This window comes from Mauremys mutica, chromosome 4 (assembly GCF_020497125.1).
Source record: "Mauremys mutica isolate MM-2020 ecotype Southern chromosome 4, ASM2049712v1, whole genome shotgun sequence".
Taxonomy (NCBI): domain Eukaryota; kingdom Metazoa; phylum Chordata; order Testudines; family Geoemydidae; genus Mauremys; species Mauremys mutica.
In genome coordinates this window covers 149,193,947-149,210,373 of record NC_059075.1, presented here as the reverse complement: position 1 = coordinate 149,210,373, position 16,427 = coordinate 149,193,947, and the positions used below count along the sequence as shown (strand labels likewise).

The window sequence follows — 16,427 nt, the reverse complement described above, 5'->3', positions numbered from 1 at the left end:
CTCAAATCACTAACCAGTCACTAACCAGAGACCTTTGGATTTTCTGTTCCAAAACCCCACAAAGTCCCTATTTGATTTTCCCCCTTCTACAGTGACGAATGCTGGGGATATGTGCATGTCAGCATCTGCCTTAGGTTCTGGGGGCTCCAGGGAAATAGTATTCATAGAATTTCAGGCCAGAAAAGACCATTTTAACCATCTAGTCTGACCTCCTGCATGACCCAAGCCAGAGAATTTCACCGTTACCCCTGTTTGGAGCCCTGGATTAGCTGTCTGGAGGCCTGACCATCTGTGTGTGTCTGTTTGCAATATAGACTAACAGACGTTTTGCAGCATGAGCTTTCGTGGGTGAATACCCACTTCTTCGGATGCAAGTCATGCATCCGAAGAAGTGGGTATTCACCCACGAAAGCTCATGCTGCAAAACGTCTGTTAGTCTATAAGGTGCCACAGGATTCTTTGCTGCTTTTACAGAACCAGACTAACACGGCTACCCCTCTGATGTTTGCAATAGAACATTATCATATAATCATACAATATCAGGGCTGGAAGGGACCTCAGGAGGTATCTAGTCCAACCCCCTGCTCAGAGCAGGACCAATCCCCAACTAAATCATCCCAGACAGGGCACTGGACTAAGACTCAGGTTTCCTGGGTTCTGTTCCCAGCTCTGCCACAGACTTGGGTGACTTGGGCAAGTCACTGAATCTTTCTTATCCTTAGTTTCTCCTCTCACCTCTTGTCTATTTATATTGTAAGCATCACTGGGGCAGGGATTGTCTCATTATGTGTCTGTGGGCACCTGGCACAACAGAGTCCCGATATCGGTCGCTGTGTGTCTGTGCAGTGCTTGATGCAATGAGTTCGGATCTTAGTCACTGGGCCTCTGTGAAGCACCCAGCCTGATGGGATTCTGATCTTAGTCGCTTCGTGTTTGTGCAGTGCTTACTGTGACGGGTTGGATCACAGAAACCCCCATGGGAACTGCCACCTGATGTGCCAAGACTACTTCTGCCCCTGCTTTCCCTCTGCCAGCCTGGGAATCCAGCAGCCTGTCTTGCTGAGCCAGATACACCCGTCTGCTCCAACACAGACCCAGGGTCTGAACCAAGTGCCCAAAAGCTGCTGACTTAACTGAAATCCGCTAACAGAAGTGTTCCTGTCTTTAACACTCAGATGCCCAACTCTCAATGGGGTCTAAACCCAAATAAATCCGTTTTACCCTGTATAAAGCTTATACAAAGTAAACTCATAAATTGTTCGCCCTCTATAACCCTGATAGAGAGATATACACAGCTGTTTGTCCTCCTCCCCCCCCCCCGGGTATTAACACATACTCTGGGTTAATTAATAAGTTAAAAGTGATTTTATTAAATACAGAAAGTAGGATTTAAGTGGTTCCAAGTAGTTACAGACAGAACAAAGTGAATTACCAAGTGAAATAAAATAAAACACGCAAATCTAAACCTAATACAGTAATACAACTGAATACAGGTAAAATCTCACCCTTAGAGATGTTTCAATAAGTTTCTTTTCTCAGACTGGACACCTTCCTAGTCTGGGCACAATCCTTATAGCCCTTGTTCCAGCTCAGGTGGTAGCTAGGGAATTCATCATGATGGCTGCCCCTCTTTCTTCTGTTCCACCCATTTATATATCTTTTTCATAAGACGGGAATCCTTTGTCCCTCTGGGTTCCCACCTCTCCTCCTCAATGGAAAACACCAGGTTAAAGATGGATTCCAGTTCAGGTGACATGATCACATGTCACTGTAAGACCCCAAGCCTTCATTTGTCCCAGCCTGACTCACAGGAAGGCCTGCCTGCAAACAGAGCCATCCACAGTCAATTGTCCTGGTTGATGGGAGCCATCAAGATTCCAAGCCACCATTAGTGGCCCACACTTTGCATAACTACAGTAGGACCTCAGAGTTATATTTCATGTTTCTAGTTTCAGATACAAGAGAGGTACATTTATACAAATTGGATTATCACACTCAGTAGATTATAAGCTTTGTAATGATACCTTACAAGAGACCTTTTGCATGAAGCACATTCCAATTACACTATATTCACTCATTAGCTTATTTTTATAAAATCATATAGACTGCAGTGTCACAACTTGGTACAGTGAGGTTCTGATCTTTGTCACTGTGCATCTGGGCAGTGCCAAGAATGAAACCTGTATCTCCCGAATCCCCATCCAATGCTCTATCCACAAGCCCTTCCTTCTGCTCTGCCCCAGTGCTGTAGTAAAGGTGTCCAACTGTGGTTTGTTTACAAGGGGACCTACCTTCCGACCATGCCGGGCGACCTTCTCTTTGATGTGACAAATTGGAAAAACAATCAGCTTGAAAAACTGTGGAGTAAGTCTCAGAAAAACTTTATATCAATATTTTCTCTGGCTGCTTTTAAATGCCTCATTATTGTAACACCAGGTGTATTTGCTAGGAGGCAGCCATTTGGCTTAACTCTAATAGTGTATACATACAGAGATGTTCCTGTGCCACCTCCTTTGCAAGCCACTGCAAAATGGGGCAATGCTGGGACACAGCTGAGTCCAGCTGAGCCTTGCTTAACAGAAAAGTGCCCTGAGGCTGTAGGAACTGGTCTTAAATTAGAGCAAGTTTGCAAAAGGGTCTGTCAGTCTTGGTACAAGGGATAGGTAAAGGCTGGTTAAAACCAGCTATGTCCCTCCAATGTGGTCCTGCAGTGACCGCATTTCAAACTGACCAGAAATCTGGTTTAGAATGTTGATTCACAAGGTCATTTTTTATGGAAGCAGGAAGTTTGGGACCAGGTTCCCAGCTGATGTAAATGAGCTGTAGCTCCAATTCGATGAGACCAGATCCACAGCTGGGGAGAATTGGTCATCGCTCCATAGGAGTCACTGGGGCCGTGCTGATCCACCCGAGCTGAGGTTCTGGTGCGTTATCATTAGTGTTGTTTGCGTGACTGTATCAGTAGCTGATTGGTCTCCTTCCCTCTCACACACAGGATGCCAATGTGGGCAGTACTGGCGCATTGAAGATGTAAGTGTCTCTTCATAGCTGTTGTTCATTGAGGATGTATCTTCAGCCTCTTGCTTTTGTCTCTGTGTCTCTGGAATGTACATGTCAGATTTCTTGAGACACAACTACTTGACACCGAGACAAGGATCCGGAGGCCAAAGCTGACTCCAGACCTGATCTCCCTACATCGAAATATGCACTTAAATTGCACCAAACCTTCACATTAGGGCTGACGTAGTGTCTGGGCTTGAGATTTTCACTGCTGTGCATCCCCAAGCTAGTCTCCTGTGATACGAGAGTTTTATATCCAAACCTGTATCTGCATGTAGCCCCTTCCTATGGCATCCCCCCCTTCAAAAAGAATGGTACAACCCTTGTGTGGGGGCTGAACCTGCCTCCTCCAGTGCTAAGAGCATAATTCTTTCCTGCCTGAGCCGAAAGACCCACCTCTCTTAGCCCAGGCTGCAACAGGCTCATCAACCTCTGCATACGGCCCGGCCATCGCTAGAGCTGGGCTGGGCACCACACTGGTAAGTGCGGGTTCCATGTGTAGATGTGTCTGTGGAGACAGTTATAGACTATAAAGAGTCCCTGGCATGGCCTGTAGGAACAAAACATGGGGTGTTTGTAGAGGTAGTTGCTTTTGCCATGCAAGTGCCTTAGGCCCAGCTCCACAAAGGAGTTAGGTGTTGTGACATTGCACGTTGCAACACCTAACTTTTGGTTGCCTAGAAAAGCACAGGAGCAGCAGTGGTATCCATAGAGCCCAAGTTAGGTGCCTAGCTCCCTGTACAATGCCTGGGCAGAGACAGACATGACAATGTAACACACCAAGCCAGCATGCCAGGCGAGGAACTGCCTAAGCCAGCCAATGGGAGATGCCGATCAGTGGAGTATGTACTAAGCCCTTCCCCCGACTCACAAAGGTAGATGCCTTGGTCCAGGCTGCAGGGAGGCGCCAGCCTGGCTCTGCCTAGTGATCCATGAACGGGAACCCCTCCCCTAGAGTCAGGGGGCTTAGGAGCCTAAGTCATTTCTGTGTCACTCCACACAAAGATTGAGATTTTCACTGCTGTGCATCCAAGCTAGTCCCCTGTGATACTAGAGTTTCATCATATCCAAAGCTGCATCTGTATGAAGCCTGTGTCACTCCACACAAAACAACTGGAGGAGGAGGAGGAGGTAGTGGTGGTGAGAAGGAGGCTCCAATCCAGTGATTAGAGAGGTGGGAGATCCAGGGGTCCAGTCCCCTTGTTCCAATGACTCATTGCTTAGCCACAGCGGAACAGCTTCACCAGGAGAGACTGAGGGAGCCCCATCAGATTATCTCATAGCTCAGTGGCTAAAGTAGGAGCCCCCCAGGTCAAATCCTTTGGGCCAGGGGGGCAATTAAACCTGAACTTCCCACACCTGGGGTGAGTGCTCTAACCACTGGACTGAAACGTGTGAAGGAACCTTCTCCTCTTGCTAGGTTTTGAACAGGCTCCTTTTCCTGTCTTCCCCTGTTTCATGGGTTGCTCTGGGGCTGAGGCAGAGATCGGCATTTGGACACCTAGAGGGAGGCGGCAGTGCACATGCCCAGAGGCACAAACTTCAGCACTGAGGGAACTTGTCCCCTGAGAGCAGAGGCGCTCAGTGAGTGTAGGTGCTACAGGGTTAGGTGGTAGCTGAGCAGGAGTTTTGTGGCTTGCAGTGATGTCTGAAATTGGGACTTAGTCAGGATTTGCCTTGGTGGTTCTGGGCCTTCTCAACTGCAGGCCTTGGTTCCCTGCACCTTACCCTCCTCCTCCAATCTAGCAATGAGGTTTTAAACAGTGACCGATCTGGTTTTGCCTGCCACTAGCAGTCATGCTCATTCTGCATACATTTGGTGAGACCACAGCTTTATACACACAAAGGGAGCTAGGGATTGCCCCCCCTGAATTTCAGTGTGTTTGAGGAGCCATGGGGCTTGTCCACATGGCCACTTTGTGTGCGGCAAGCCGAGGTGTGAACTACAGCACACCGTCCTGCACACTAAGTCACTGTGTGGACACTGCTGCCTCTTGTGCACTAAATGTTCCATATTGCACTTGGACGTACTGCTGGTTCAACAGCACTTTTAGTGTGCAGGAGCAGGAGACACACAGACAGTTAGTGCATGTACGTTCACACCCCGACTTGCCGTGCACTGAGGGGCTGGGTAGACAAGCCCTAACTCCACTAGGGTACTTTGAGAAACATGATCCTGGACACACGGCCAGTGTGTTGCACACTCACTGTCTTTTCTGTTCAGTCTTTGGAACATTTCTGCCTCCAGCGGTTTGTGCACAGTCTGTTTCTTGCTCAGCTGCAGAGTGGTGCTGTCTGGCTAGCAGCTGAGCAAACCACCATACAACTGTTGCATTGCTGGTTCTTTAACAAGTGACTAATTCTGACATTATTTCTGTGACAACAGTGCGGACGGCCCTGGTTTATTATCAAGTGTCTGTGTGGCTCCGAGGTCGGTGGGGCTAATCACAAACCGGTCCAGGGATTTGAGGAAGTAGATATGTAAGTTTAAAATCACTTTTTTGCATGTAATGTAAAAGGAATGAAAGGGACTGTGGGCTTGGCTACACTTACAAGTTGCAGCGCTGGTGGAGGCTTTCCAGCGCTGCAATTACACCCCGTCCACACTTGCAGGGCACAACCAGCGCTGCAACTCCCTGGTTGCAGCGCTGGCTGAAAACCCATCCCGGCAGGGGTATAAGGAGTGCAGCGCTGGTGATCCAGCGCTGCTCAGCAGGTGTGGACACTCACCAGCGCTTTAAGTGTCCTCCAGGGAATAAGGAGTTATCCCAGAATTCCTGTTCAGCCACTCTGCTCATCAGTTTGCACTCTACTGCTCTTGCCTCAGGTGACCAGCCCTTTAAATGCCCCGGGAATTTTAAAAATCTCCTTCCTGTTTGCTGCAGCCAGGTGTGGAGTGCAATCAGTTAATCTTTCCAGGTGACCATGCCTCCACGTGGCAAACGAGCCCCAGCATGGAGCAATGGCGAGCTGCTGGACCTCATCAGTGTTTGGGGGGGAGGAATCAGTGCAGGCACAGCTGCGCTCCGGCCGTAGGAATTACGATATCTTTGAGCAGATATCAAGGTCCATGCTGGATAGGGGCCATGATCGGGACGCACTACAATGCAGGGTGAAAGTTAAGGAGCTGCGGAGTGCCTATTACAAAGCCCGCGAGGGGAATCGCCGATCCGGAGCTGCCCCCACGACCTGCCGTTTTTACAGGGAGATGGACGAGATACTTGGGGGTGACCCCACTGCCAATCCCAGGATAACGATGGACACTTCTGAGCAGGCTGGGGGACAGGAGGAGGAGGCGGAGGCGGCGGCGGGGGGAGGGGGAGGAAACCACGAGTGAAGCTACTGGGATGGGGGAAGACACCCCAGAGTGGGCATGCAGCCAGGAGCTCTTCTCAAGCCAGGAGGAAAGTACCCAATCGCAGCAGCCAGCAGTTGCAGAAGGACAAGCAGAGGAGCAGGTTAACGGTAAGCGGCTTTTATTTTCTGGGTGGAAATGTTTCTGGAGAGGAAGGGGGGTTATGGCTGCATGCATGCCAGCCTCTAGATGTGGAATAGCCCGTTGATGTGGTCTATCACGTCGCGGTAATCTGCTTCAGTTATCTCAGCAAAAGTTTCAGCCAGAGCGTGGGCAATATGCCTGCGCAGGTTTATAGGGAGAGCCACTGTGTTTCTTGTCCCAGTCACGCTGACGTGTCCGCGCCACTGTTCCGCGAGTGGGGGGGGGATCATTTCTGAACACAGGCAAGCCGCGTAGGGTCCCGGGCGGAATCCACATTGCTGTAAAAGAGCCTCCCGCTGTCCCCTAGTGACTCGCAGCAGGGAGATATCTTGCAGGATTAACTCCTGTGAAAAATGTTGGGAGACTCTTTAGTGAAGAGATAGGTAGATAGTGAAGATCACCCCTGCAGCTGCATCTTCACTCAACCCCTCTATCACTCCAGATTACCCGAAGCAACCAGCTCCCCTCTATCAATCAAGCCCCACTTCTCCCTGTATAATCACCCATCACTCACCATTTCGTGGCTTCTGTCGTGTTATGCGTGTGGGAAAAGAATGTTAAAGTGCGAACTCCCTCAGTGTAACAATTCATGTCTGGAGATAGTGGATACAATGCTGCCCCTGTTAAATGTTTCATTTCTGGGTTTCTACAGTGACCTTGACTCCTGGAGTGGGCAGATGTTCCACAGCACAGAGGCTACAAAATTTGAGAAAAAATCCCCGAAAGAGCAAAGAGGACCTGCTGAAGACTGTTCTTCATCACTCTGCTGCAGAGAGAAAGGAATTGAAGGAGTGGCGAGAGAAGGAAAGCATGATCCGCCAGAGACATTGGCGTAGAAACGCTGTGGCAAAGAGGAAAAGCACAAACCAGCTGCTAGAGATCCTGTCGAGCCAAGCGGACTCTCTCAAGGCTATCGTAGCCATGCAGGCAGAGCAGTCCCGTGCTGCCCCACAGCCCCCCCCCGTCCCAAAGCTTTTTTCCTTGTGCCCCAATGTCAGCTCAAACCGCCTTTCCCCAGCATTCAGTTTCTTACCACCACCAGCTGCCTCCAACACCTGTACGTTCACCAACCAGCCCTGATACCTACCACCCTTACCCTCTGCACTCAACCCCCATCACCATGCAGTATATGCACCCTGAAGTGCAGGATTCGTTAAACAGCACTCCAGACAGGACATATGCAAACTTGTGACTGTACAGTTCACCAACCCACACCCCTTCCCTCTTGTGTTCATGAAATGTTGTGTGTCTGTCTGTCAAGGAATTTTTTTCTTTACAATAAAACAATTCTTGGCTTTGAAAACAGTCTTTATTATAGCAGACAGTGAAAGATACCTTAGCCCAGTAAAGAAAGAGGCAAATCATTTTAGGGATAATAGAATAACAGTGTAAACAGTGCAATTCACTCCCATGCAAGTCAGCAAACATTACTGTTGGCTTTCAGCCTCAAATTCTTCCCTCAAGGCATCCCTAATCCTTGAAGCCCTGTGCTGGGCCTCTCTATTAGCCCTGCTCTCTGGCTGTGCATATTCAGCCTCCAGGACTTGAACCTCGGTGGTCCATGCCTCACTGAATGTTTCACCCTTCCCTTCACAAATATTATGGAGGGTACAGCAAGCGGATATAACCGCGGGGATGCTGCTTTCCCCCAAGTCTAGCTTCCCATACAAGCAACGTCAGCGTGCCTTTAAACGGCCAAAAGCACACTCCACAGTCATTCTGCACCGGCTCAGCCTGTAGTTGAACCGGTCCTTGCTCCTGTCAAGCTTCCCTGTATAGGGTTTCATGAGCCAAGGCAGTAACGGGTAAGCGGGGTCTCCAAGGATCACAATGGGCATTTCGACGTCCCCTACTGTGATCTTCCTGTCTGGGAAAAAAGTCCCTGCCTGCATCTTCCTGACCAGGCCACTGTTCCGAAAGATGCGTGCATCATGCACCTTTCCAGGCCAGCCTGTGTAAATGTCAATGAAACGCCCGCGGTGATCCACAAGCGCCTGGAGAACCATAGAGAAATACCCCTTTCGATTAACGTACTCTGATGCCAGGTGGGGGGGGGCCAGAATAGGAATATGCGTCCCATCTATCGCCCCTCCACAGTTAGGGAAACCCATTTGTGCAAAGCCATCCACAATGTCCTGCACGCTCCCCAGAGTCACGGTCTTTCTTAGCAGGATGCGATTAATTGCCTTGCAAACTTGCATCAAAACGATTCCAACGGTCGACTTTCCCACTCCAAACTGGTTCCCGACCGACCGGTAGCTGTCTGGATTTGCCAGCTTCCAGATTGCAATAGCCACCCGCTTTTCCACCGTTAGGGCAGCTCTCAATCTTGTGTCCTTGCGCCGCAGAGTGGGGGCGAGCTCAGCACACAGTCCCATGAAAGTGGCTTTTCTCATACGAAAGTTCTGCAGCCACTGCTCGTCATCCCAGACTTCCATGACGATGTGATCCCACCACTCAGTGCTTGTTTCCCGAGCCCAAAAGCGGCGTTCAACGGTGCTGAGCATTTCCGTGAATGCCACAAGCACTTTAGTGTCACACGCGGCAGGAGAATCGATATCGATATCATCGTCAGACTCCTCGCTGTCACTTTGGAGCTGAAGGAATAGCTCGACTGCCAAACGTGTTGTGCTGGCGACACTCATCAGCACAGTCCTCAGCAGCTCGGGCTCCATTTCCCACAGAAATCGCGATTCACACACAGAGCAGAATGACACTCACAATGGTGCCAAACGTTGCCAGAAAGACAGAATGCTGGGATGTGAAGCGATGCACCACGGGGCGTTGGAACAGGAAGCGGAATGACCCACACACTTCCTTCCCCTTCCCACAATACTCAGCACCAAAACGGCGCCAAAACGGGACGAGGTGCTCTGTGGGATAGCTGCCCACAATGCACCTCTCAATACAGCGCTGGAAAGTGCTGCAAGTGTGGCCACACTGCAGCGCTGGTAGCTGTCAGTGTGGCCACACTCCAGCGCTGGCCCTACACAGCTGCATGACCAGCGCTGTAACTCCCAGCGCTGCAACTTGTAAGTGTAGCCAAGCCCTGTGTCAACTTAAACCCATACTGCTGTCTGGGAATTTTTACTGGGGTGAACTACAGGGGAAATTTCATTGAAAGTTCAAAATTCCAATGCTTTTCCCCCACCTCAATCTGACCCAACAGTCACTATAGTTGTGAACTGGTTAGGGTGAAACACCAAACAAATACAAGGTTTAGGAGAAAAGTCTGATCTCTGTGACTGTCAAATAAATTGTGGTTTCTTAATACAGCACGAAGGATAAAACAGAGAGAGGCTACGTGCTGGGGTGTCCGTCCGCACGGAACAATGAGACAGAGAGGGATCTGCCTGCAGCCGCAGTCTGCATCGCCAGAGCACTGCTCCATTCTTCAATGCTCCTAGGGACTTTTACCGATAGACAGGTGGGAAAACAAATACCCCCAGTAACATTCTGTCTGTCATAACTCATCAGCGTTGTATGTACGCCACTGTCATAACTATAAAGGGAAGGGAACAGCCCTCCTGTGTACAATACTATAAAATCCCTCCTGGCCAGAGACACCAAAATCCTTTTATCTGTAAAGGGTTAAGAAGCTCAGGAAACCTGGCTGACACCTGACCCAAAGGACCAATAAGGGGACAAGATACTTTCAAATCTTGGTGGGAGGGAGGCTTTTGTTTGTGCTCTTTGTTTTGGTGGTCACTCTTGGGACTAAGAGGGACCAGTCATCAATCCATGCTCTCCAAATCTTTCTGAACAAGTCTCTCATATTTCTGACTTGTAAGTAACAGCCAGGCAAGGCATGGTAGGTTTAACTTTGTTTTCTCAACTTGTAAATGTTCCTTTTTGCTAAGAGATTTACCTCTGTTTGCTGTAACTTTGAACCTAAGGCTAGAGGGGGTTCCTGTGGGCTCTATGAATCTGATTACCCTGTCAAGTTATTTTCCATCCTGATTTTACAGAGATGATTTTTACCTTTCTTTCTTTAATTAAAAGCCTCCTTTTAAAGAACCTGATTGATTTTTACTTGTTTTTAAGATCCAAGGGGATTGGATCTGGACTCACCAGGAATTGGTGGGAGAAAGGAGGGGGGATGGTTAAATTCTCCTTGTGTTAAGATCCAAGGGGTTGGATCAGTATTCACCAGGAACTTGGTGAAGAAGTCTCTCAAGACTATCCAGAGAAGGGAGTTAGTATTTGGGAGTGGTGGCAGCAAGACCAGATCTAAGCTGGTAGTTAAGCTTAGAAGTTCATGCAGGTCCCCACATCTGTACCCTAAAGTTCAGAGTGGGGAAGGAACCTTGACAACCACTAACAGGCTTTAATTTGTAATGGTAACTTTGACTGAGTTATACATTGCCTTTGTGGAGGTGTCTGTACAATGAAGAGGGGAAATGCTTCCTCAGAGCTAACCTATGGAAATACTTTGCCTTCTAGTCCATTTTGGAGCTAATGAAAGTGAAGCAACAGGACGCAGAAACATTCTTTTTGGACCACCTTGAAAAAGACATCCAGTTCCTAGCAGAGTCACTTAGTAGAAACATAGACGATGCAACGATGACAGTCCACCTGTTCCTCAGATACATCCTCGAGAGCACAGCAGGTAAAGAAACGCCTTGTTTTAGGGCTTTTTTTTTCTGCTGCTGTAGTTATGACAAAATGTACAGTGAATTTGACCAAGGGACATTTTAACAGAGCTAAATGCAGGTTTACGCATTTAGGAACAAAGATCCTAGGTCAGACTTACCAGATGGTGGTCTGTACCCTGGAAAACTGGAGGATTGGGCCAAAAGAAATCTGATGAAGTTCAAAAGGACAAGTGCAGAGTCCTGCACTTAGGTCGGAAGAATCCCATGCACTGCTACAGGCTGGGGACTGACTGGCTAAGCAGCAGTTCTGCAGAAAAGGACTTGGGGATTACAGTGGATGAGAAACTGGATATGAGTCAGCAGTGTACCCTCATTGCCAAGAAGGCCAATGGCATATTGGGCTGCATTAGTAGGAGCATTGGCAGCAGATTGAGGGAAGTGAATATTCCCCTCTATTTGGCACTGGTGAGGCCACATCATGAGTATTGTGGGTCCCCCACTACAGAAAGGATGTGGACAAAGTGGAGAGTGTCCAGCGGAGGGCAATGAAAATGATCAAGGGGCTGGGCCACATGACTTACGAGGAGAGGCTGAGGGAACTGGGGGCTTGTTTAGTCTGCAGAAGAGAAGAATGAGGGGGGATTTGATAGCAGCCTTCAACTACCTGAAGGGGACTTCCAAAGAGGATGGAGTTTGGCTGTTCTCAGTGGTGGCAGATGATGGAACAAAGAGCAATGTTCAAGTTCAAGTTGGGGGAGGTCTAGATTGGATATTAGGAAACACTATTTCACTAGGCGGGTGGTGAAGCACTGGAATGGGTTACCTAGGGAGATGGTGGAATCTCCATCCTTAGAGGTTTTTCTGGCCCGGATTGACAAAGCCCTGGCTGGGATGATTTAGTTGGTGTTGGTCCTGCTTTGAGCAGAGGGTTGGACTAGATACCTCCTGAGGTCTCTTCCAACCCTAATCTTCTATGATTCTATGACTCTGAAAAGAAAGTGCAGTTCTGCTGCTAAGGGGACTAATGCAACCACTGGATATATAAAAGTAGCAGAAGGGAATTGGCATTACCTCTGTATACAGCATTGGTGAGATGGTTGCTGGAGACTGTGTCCAGTTTTGGTGTCCACACATGAAATAGGATGTTGCAAATTGGTAAGGGTTCTATAAGAACAATCTAAGGTCTGGAAAACCTTCCTCAGAGTGAGAAACAGAAGAAGTTCAGTCTATTTAGTTTATCCAAGAAAAAGTTATGAAGTGACATGAGCCTGGTCTAAAAGTGCCTTCACAGGGAAGGAGATTTCTAAAGGTAGATGACTCTTTAATCTGGAAAAATAAACAAGATCAAATACCTGGAAACTGAAGTGAGACAAATTCAGTCTAAAATTAGGTTCTAAATGTTTGAAAAAGAAGAATGGCCCATCAGGACAGCTCATGTAGGGATGAGGTGGATTCTCCAGCACTTGGAGTCTTGACATTAAGATGTGATCTCTCTTTCTATCTGCTATAGCTCAGACAGAGGTGATGGGCATGGTGTAGAAATCACTGGCTGAGGTTTTATGGCCAGTATTATGCAGGAGATCAAACAAGATGATCATAATGCTCTCTTCTGGCCTTACAACCTAGGAACCTATTAATAAACTGATTTTTAACTGGCTAATATTTTAATGTGCTCCTATATCTTATGAATCAGGAATCCAGTTGCCTGGTAACACTGCAATTCATTTCACTATTATGAACAACAATATTTACTGCAACTGCTCTACTTTAGATCTGCTCATTATTGTATGTTAAATGATGAAAGCTGAAGTGTAATTGTATATTTCTTACAGCCACAAACATGACCATTAAAGTCATGCATGAAAAAGAAGACAGAGTACGGTGGGAAAGGTGCTTAAAAGATGTAACGCAGTCGTTCTTCCAGGTATGTGGGGACCAATTTTCTATACATGGTAAATATCACAAATAAGCCAGCTGTTTACTCAGGATAAGAGAGAGAGAGAGAGACAGAAAAAGTCCACCTGAGACTTTCATGCCACAATATGAAACCAGAAGTCTCACAACATTTCTAAAATGCCATTGTTTTGACTCTTGTTGCTCAGAAGCCACAGTGATGGGCGTGTTATAAGAACCTGATAGAACAACATAGACTATATTAAGCCTGGCTAATTTTTACAATGCAGAAACTTGTCCATTGTGTTCAGCGTACTAGAGAGGAAACCCCTTGTGTTTGAGTGTCTATGAACCTGGTGTTAAACTGCCTGCCACTCTGCATTTCCAAGAGTTCTGCTGGCATTTATTTATTTATTTATTGCATTAGGGCCTATTTCCCTTAACTGAGATCAGGGCCTCAGGGCCCCACTGTGCCAGGTGCTGCACGCGCACACCCAACCACCCACACAGCTCCATTGTACCAGATGCTGCACGGACACACACATGCAGCTCCATTGTGCCGGGCACTACACAGACACATACACAGAGCCACATTGTGCCAGGTGCTGCACATACATACCCACAGAACCCTGTTTTGCTGGGTGCTGCTAACCCAGACCCACAGAACCTTGTTGTGTCGGGCATTGCACAGACACTCAGTAACCAAGGTCAAAGACCGGTCATGCCGGGTGCTGTGCAGACACACAGTGAAAGACAGTCCCTGGCCCAAAGAGCTCACAGTCAGGGCCAGATATAGGGGCAGGCAACAACCACCTGGGCTGCCAGTCATAGGGAGTGCGAGGCTCAGGGTGCTGTTTTTGTTAGCTAATTTATCGTCTTATCTGAGAGGGATAAATCATGCATACAAATCGTGCATCAGAACCATGAAATAAGCTACAAATGCAATAAATAAGATATTCAAAAGTTTAACAAATTGCGTGGAGGGAGGCACCAAAGATGCTCCTCGCATGAGGCCCCATTTGGTCTAGGGTCAGCCCTGCTCACACTGTAAATAGACAAAGTCAGGATTATTGTCCCCTTTTTACAGATGAGAAATGGAGACACAGAATCATGAAATAGCTTCTCTGAGATCACACAGGGAGTTGGTGGCAGAGCCAAGAATTGAACCCAGATCTCTTGTATAGTGTTTTAACCCTGACCCAGCCCGGGCTGCCTCTCAGATCAATGAGAAGAACCAGGCCCCTTTATAACAAGACTTGATTCCTAACTGACATCTCACTTCCACAGGTGCTGGAGCAGAAACTTGCTTCTGCAAAGCAGCAAATTCATAGTTCAAATATTCTCCTGAAAATAGCCGATGGCCAGTCCCTGCCTTTCAGCCACCTGCCGACCTGCGGGCCCATCAACATGCCCTGCATGTGGAGATTTGAACAGAGGATGACAGTCCAGCGCCTGACCCATCTGGTGCAACAAGAAAATGGAGAAAACCAGTTCCCTCTGCTCCTGGCACTCCTGTCCAAGGTGCTCTGGGATGATCTGAAGTAATGTGCACACACAAACGGCACATGGGTTAGAACTGCGCACACATATACAGAGATGTGAATACATTGTAACCCCTTTTCAGCCCAACAGGCCAGTCAAAGTTTGGGGCCTTGTGGATGTTCCAGTTGGAAGTAGAAATTGATGGAGTCTGGTATTTTATTTACTGCAGTTTTGTTTATTTACAAAGAATGTACAAAGTCCTGTCGCTCTGAACACGGGGAATCAACTAGCAGGAAACAGCTTTTGTTGCTCACAGCACCAAGAGCAATCGTTGAGTCTGCACCCCTGACCTCTTCCCAGGTTTCTGCCAGAGTCACCCACCGGCTTGCAGCTGCTCCCTCCTTCTGGCAGTCCCGCCCTCTTAGCCTGTTCTTGTCTGACCTCTGTTTCTGTGAGCTTGTCTACACTTACAACGCTAGAGAGGCACAGCTGCACTGCTGTAGCACTTCAGTATAGAAGAACATCCAATGTTGATTTAAAAACAGTCAGTGATGGAGACTCCTCCATGACCCTTGGTAAATTATTCCAATGGTTAATTACTCTCACTGTTAAAAATATACTCCTGGGTCATCGTGTCCAGTCCCCTGCTATTGCTTATCATACAAACCCCTTCATAGTTCATCAAGCTCCATCTTCAAACCAGTTAGAGTGTTGGGCCCCACTCCTACGGGGAGGCTGTTCCAGACACTCCCTCCTCTGCTAGTTTCCAGCCTATGTTTATTCCTGGACAGTTTATCCCCATTTGTTCTTGTGCCAACATTGTCCTTCAGCATCAGTAGCTCTTCTCCCTTCTTGGTGTTCGCCTCCCTGAACTCATTGTTCCACCACAATGAAGCAATATTCAAGGTTAAAGAAAAAGCTAATATTTGTCAATTTTGAGGTCAGAAGGGGCTGTTATGATTGTCTATAGTCTGGTCTCCTGTGTAACCCAGGTCAGAGACCTTCACCCAGTGGTTTCTGGGTGCCTAGAATGGATATTTTTAGAAAGAGACTGAGGTCTTGATTTAAAGACAGGAGATAATTATGCTAGGTTTCCCATCATATCTGTATTTAAACATGAATGTACAGGTTTAAGTTATGCCCATAAAGCCAGATTCCGAGATGATGTGTAAGGTTTATTCCCTTAGGCCAACTCACACTCACTGACCAGTGTGCAAGGGAGACATGTGACAATGGCTGATTTCTTCAAACACTGAACAAGGAACTTTATTAGAATAAAGAAAACCATAGTTTGCCTGTAGCCTGCTGTCTCTCTCTAATCCTAAAGTTCTTTGTCCAGACTAGGAAAAAAACTAGTGTAGGCAGGGTTTCACGTGTCTTATGGACAGCAGTTAATTAATATATGTTAAGCTAACTTTAAAACAAAAAACACCACCATTTTTTCCTACTTTAAACTCCTCCCCTTCTACCAGGCTTCCTGCTACACATGTAAAGAAATAGGACAGCTATCCTCACAAGGGGGTTAATTTACACCATTGTTTGTGCTTCACTTCTTAATCTGGCCCAAAGAAACAAGGTAGGGGTGATCTGCTGCTTCCATTCCAGTCAGGCAGCTTCAGCTGACTGCTGCACATGCCTATGGACAATCTGAGTTTGCATTACCCCAGGTGTGCTAGCAATGGCCAATATGAAATGCTAGGGGGTTGGATTAGCAGGGCCTTTTCAGAGCTTTCCTAGGGTCTAATAGAGAACTGTAGAATAAAGTAGTTACTATTAAAAAGTCCACAGGGGTTCAGGAATGATTTACCAGTCCCTGCTGGCTGATTTGCATTGCTCCAGTGATGCAAAGCAGCCAGAAACCCACATAACCATGAAGTTTGCAGGAACATCAAAACCAT

The 16,427-nt window shown here is 47.6% G+C and overlaps 1 protein-coding gene across 1 annotated transcript in view; it reads left to right on the top strand.

Moving 5' to 3' along the window:
• Positions 1-16,427, top strand: part of LOC123369105 (E3 ubiquitin-protein ligase RNF213-like) — a 72,695-nt gene that overhangs the window by 30,165 nt on the left and 26,103 nt on the right. The window contains exons 12-18 of the mRNA XM_045014466.1: positions 2,283-2,364; positions 2,996-3,030; positions 5,447-5,541; positions 9,836-9,986; positions 11,003-11,168; positions 12,987-13,078; positions 14,335-14,568. Of these exons, the coding sequence (XP_044870401.1) occupies positions 2,283-2,364; positions 2,996-3,030; positions 5,447-5,541; positions 9,836-9,986; positions 11,003-11,168; positions 12,987-13,078; positions 14,335-14,568 (855 nt within the window). The remainder of the gene's footprint in view (positions 1-2,282; positions 2,365-2,995; positions 3,031-5,446; positions 5,542-9,835; positions 9,987-11,002; positions 11,169-12,986; positions 13,079-14,334; positions 14,569-16,427) is intronic.